This window comes from Vigna umbellata, chromosome 1 (assembly GCF_029865625.1).
Source record: "Vigna umbellata cultivar VRB3 chromosome 1, Vumbellata_1.0, whole genome shotgun sequence".
Lineage (NCBI taxonomy): Eukaryota > Viridiplantae > Streptophyta > Magnoliopsida > Fabales > Fabaceae > Vigna > Vigna umbellata.
In genome coordinates this window covers 68,569,139-68,572,207 of record NC_142165.1, presented here as the reverse complement: position 1 = coordinate 68,572,207, position 3,069 = coordinate 68,569,139, and the positions used below count along the sequence as shown (strand labels likewise).

At 34.4% G+C, this 3,069-nt stretch overlaps 1 protein-coding gene across 1 annotated transcript; it reads left to right on the top strand.

Moving 5' to 3' along the window:
• The first annotated feature begins 1,565 nt into the window (after positions 1-1,565).
• On the top strand, positions 1,566-3,069 carry LOC124843060 (uncharacterized). Its single transcript, XM_047319689.2, has 2 exons — positions 1,566-1,940; positions 2,584-3,069. Exons 1-2 carry the CDS (start codon positions 1,678-1,680, stop codon positions 2,813-2,815), a joined length of 495 nt encoding a protein of 164 aa, XP_047175645.1. The 5' UTR covers positions 1,566-1,677; the 3' UTR covers positions 2,816-3,069.

Genomic DNA, 3,069 nt, shown 5'->3' with positions numbered 1-3,069 from the left:
TATGAAAAAGAATATTTTGACCGAAAAACATATAATCTTACTGACTATATGCTACAACAAAGTACCAACCAAACCTCATCTTCCACAGGTCGATGAGGTGTGAACTGGATATTGTAACTTATGGGACCCTTATTATGGGGGCTGTGTAAGGCGGGGAGAGTAGAGATTGCAATTAAGCTCCTTAGATCTCTTCAGATGAAAGGTATGGTCTTGATTCCACATGCTTGTAACCCTGTGATTCAAGCACTCTGCAAAAGGAAGAAAACAAGCAAAGCCATGAGGCTTTTCAGAGAAATGATGGGAAAAGGTGATCCTCCGGATGTTGTATGATACAAGATTCTTTTTCGTGGCCTCTGTAATGGTGGAGGACCGATACAAGAGGTTGTTGATTTTACGGTTGAAATGTTGGAGAAAGGAATATTACCAGAGTTCCAGTCATTTGGTTCTTGGTTGAAGGTCTTTGCTCTTTATCAAGGGAGGACACCCTTGTCTGACTTATCAATATGGTTTATCAATATCGTGATGGAAAAAGGAAGATTCCCACAATCCGAAACATCTATTATCAAAGGCCTCCTCAGGATTCAGAAATTTAATGATGCATTAGCCAATCTTGGTGCTATTTTGGATAGGAAAAAACCCAGAAGATTTTGAGTACTGAAAGGCTTTTTCCTGCAAGTGCACTTGGGTGATGTTTTAAAGAATGTAATGGAAGGGAAATCACCTTAGTTTGGAGGAGCTGAAACATATGATAGTGTCCAACACCCATGACTCGGAGCTATATTGCACACATTTCAACACCGGTGTTGGTTTCATCTGTCTAGCCTCATTGATGATACCACTTCTCCAGTCTTGTGTGTTTCCAGTTTTAAGGGAAAAATATCACGTACAAAAGATGGCAGGAAGTAATATTCACTTTCTCCTTTTAATCAATGTTGAGAGGAATAAAAAAGAGAGACACGTAAACGCGTAATTTATGTCATTATTATCAAGGCAGGACAGGACTTTATTCATATCATTTTTACAACTTTATTCATATCACTTTTACAACTTTAGATTAATATATATATTTTTAAAACTGAATATTAAACTAAAAAAACTCCTTAACATAGAAATCATGTAAGCTTATTAAGCCTAAAATATAACAATCTAATATCTATAAAAATAATAAATTTGATTTTAATTTGAATAGGGATAATATTACTCCATTTTAAAAAAAATTACAACTGAATGTGTCACATGTCACACCACAAGACATGACACGTGGACAACAAAAATTTTTTGGAAAAACTATTAATTTAAAAGAAAAATAAGAACCGACACATGTGTTTAATGCCATAAAATATTATTAGAAAGATGTAATTAAGTCAATTTTTCGGGGATCTACTTGTAACTTTTCAAACAAAATAAAGACAAAAAGAATAATTAGGCCTATATTTTAAAAAATTAATATATTTTCATATTTAAAAAAAGTCCGGGTTTGTCAGGATCCATGAAACTTTTTGACTTTTTGTGGATATTTTCATCAATGTGAAGTCCATTCCCACAGAGATAAGTTTCTTTGATTGCGACATCGAGCTCAGCCTCTTTATCTATCAGCGTAAGAATCGAATTCACATCTTCATATAATGCAATAATTTTCTGACCAATTGGTTGCAGCATAATTTTTCTGAATTAAGCATGTGTGGAGGTGCTATCATCGTTGATTTCCTTCCTAGAACAGGTCACAAATTAATCAGTGCCTTCCTGTGGCCGGAGCTTGACTTGTACGATTTGAGTAATAGAGAATGTTCATGTATCCTTGAAAACGACGAGACGTTGCTTCGTTTGGTTAAGCGCACTCGGATAGCATCGCAATCCGAGTGCTGTTTTAGCTGCACCCCTCTGAACCCACACTCCTACCTCTCCTCCATCAACAAACTTCAGTCTCACCAACACACTGGGTACCTTTTCTTCTTTACTCTTCTATTTTTTAAATTTTAATTTCAATAGACTTGGATTCTATCTTGTTTAACGTAAACATCAAAACCTCTCTTACATACTATTAAAATTAACTAAAATTATGATACAAGAATTAAGAATTAAGAATTAAGACTCTATTTTAATGGGGGTAATGGTAGGTGAGCTTTTAACACGAACAGGGATACAAGGGATCTAGAATATAAAGGAATACTTTTTCAAATCTAATCTAAATTCAAATGTATATTCATTTTAATTATAATAAATTATATTAATTTTTTTTTAAGAGAGATTCAATCCGGTTTGACTTGAACTCGAATCAACTTAATCATTGAAGTTATCTACAATGAAAAGTTTTTTTTTTTTATTTCGATCCCTTTGACTCCTTCCGCATTTGTTTGCGACCCTGAGTGCCCAAATGGAAACTAAACGCTTGAACTTTGATGATGCACCTTGATACACAAATAAAACAAGTTAATGTGTATACAGAGAAGGTGGAGTAATTCATACAATAAATGCAATAGTATAAAAAAGAATATGTAGAACATTTATAAGTACATCAATACTACTAGGTTGTAAGATCAGCCTTTTCTTTCTCATTGTACATAATCTGTAATACGGTGATAGGTGGTCTCTGAATGCTGAAATATCAAACAAAGGGAGGGAGAACCATTGCAACAATTCAGGGAAAAGGAAGTTGTGTGATCGCAATGTGAATCTTGCAGATAATTTAGAATATTGTCCGCCAACACTGACAAAAGGTTCGGATGAAGAGGATAGCTATGAGATCTCAGATACAAGTTCAGATTCAAGTTTAGATTCTAGTTCAGATTCTGAAACGTACTCGGGCCCCTCATGATCTCAGTTTTAGTGTTTCTAAATAGTGAAATAGTATCCCATTTCCTCTTTGCTATGATGCAATGAACGTGTTTCTAAGTTTAATATCTGCATAGTACATAGTCATGCTTGTAGCCCTACTGAGCCACTTCAGAACGTTGGAAACTGTTTTTCATGTATGCTCCGATACTTTTTTTAATCGAACAAAGAAAGGTCAAAGCTAAGTTTAAAGCATAAAGAATGATCAGGTGTCTTTCTGGTTTTTGTATTGGTTAA

What these genes read in the sequence shown, in the direction of transcription:
- LOC124843060 (XM_047319689.2), top strand. Translation starts at nt 1,678, where the DNA reads ATGTGTGGAGGTGCTATCATCGTTGATTTCCTTCCTAGAACAGGTCAC. An exon ending in CAGTCTCACCAACACACTGG is followed by an intron (nt 1,941 to 2,583) that starts GTACCTTTTCTT and finishes ATACGGTGATAG; the next exon opens with GTGGTCTCTGAATGCTGAAA.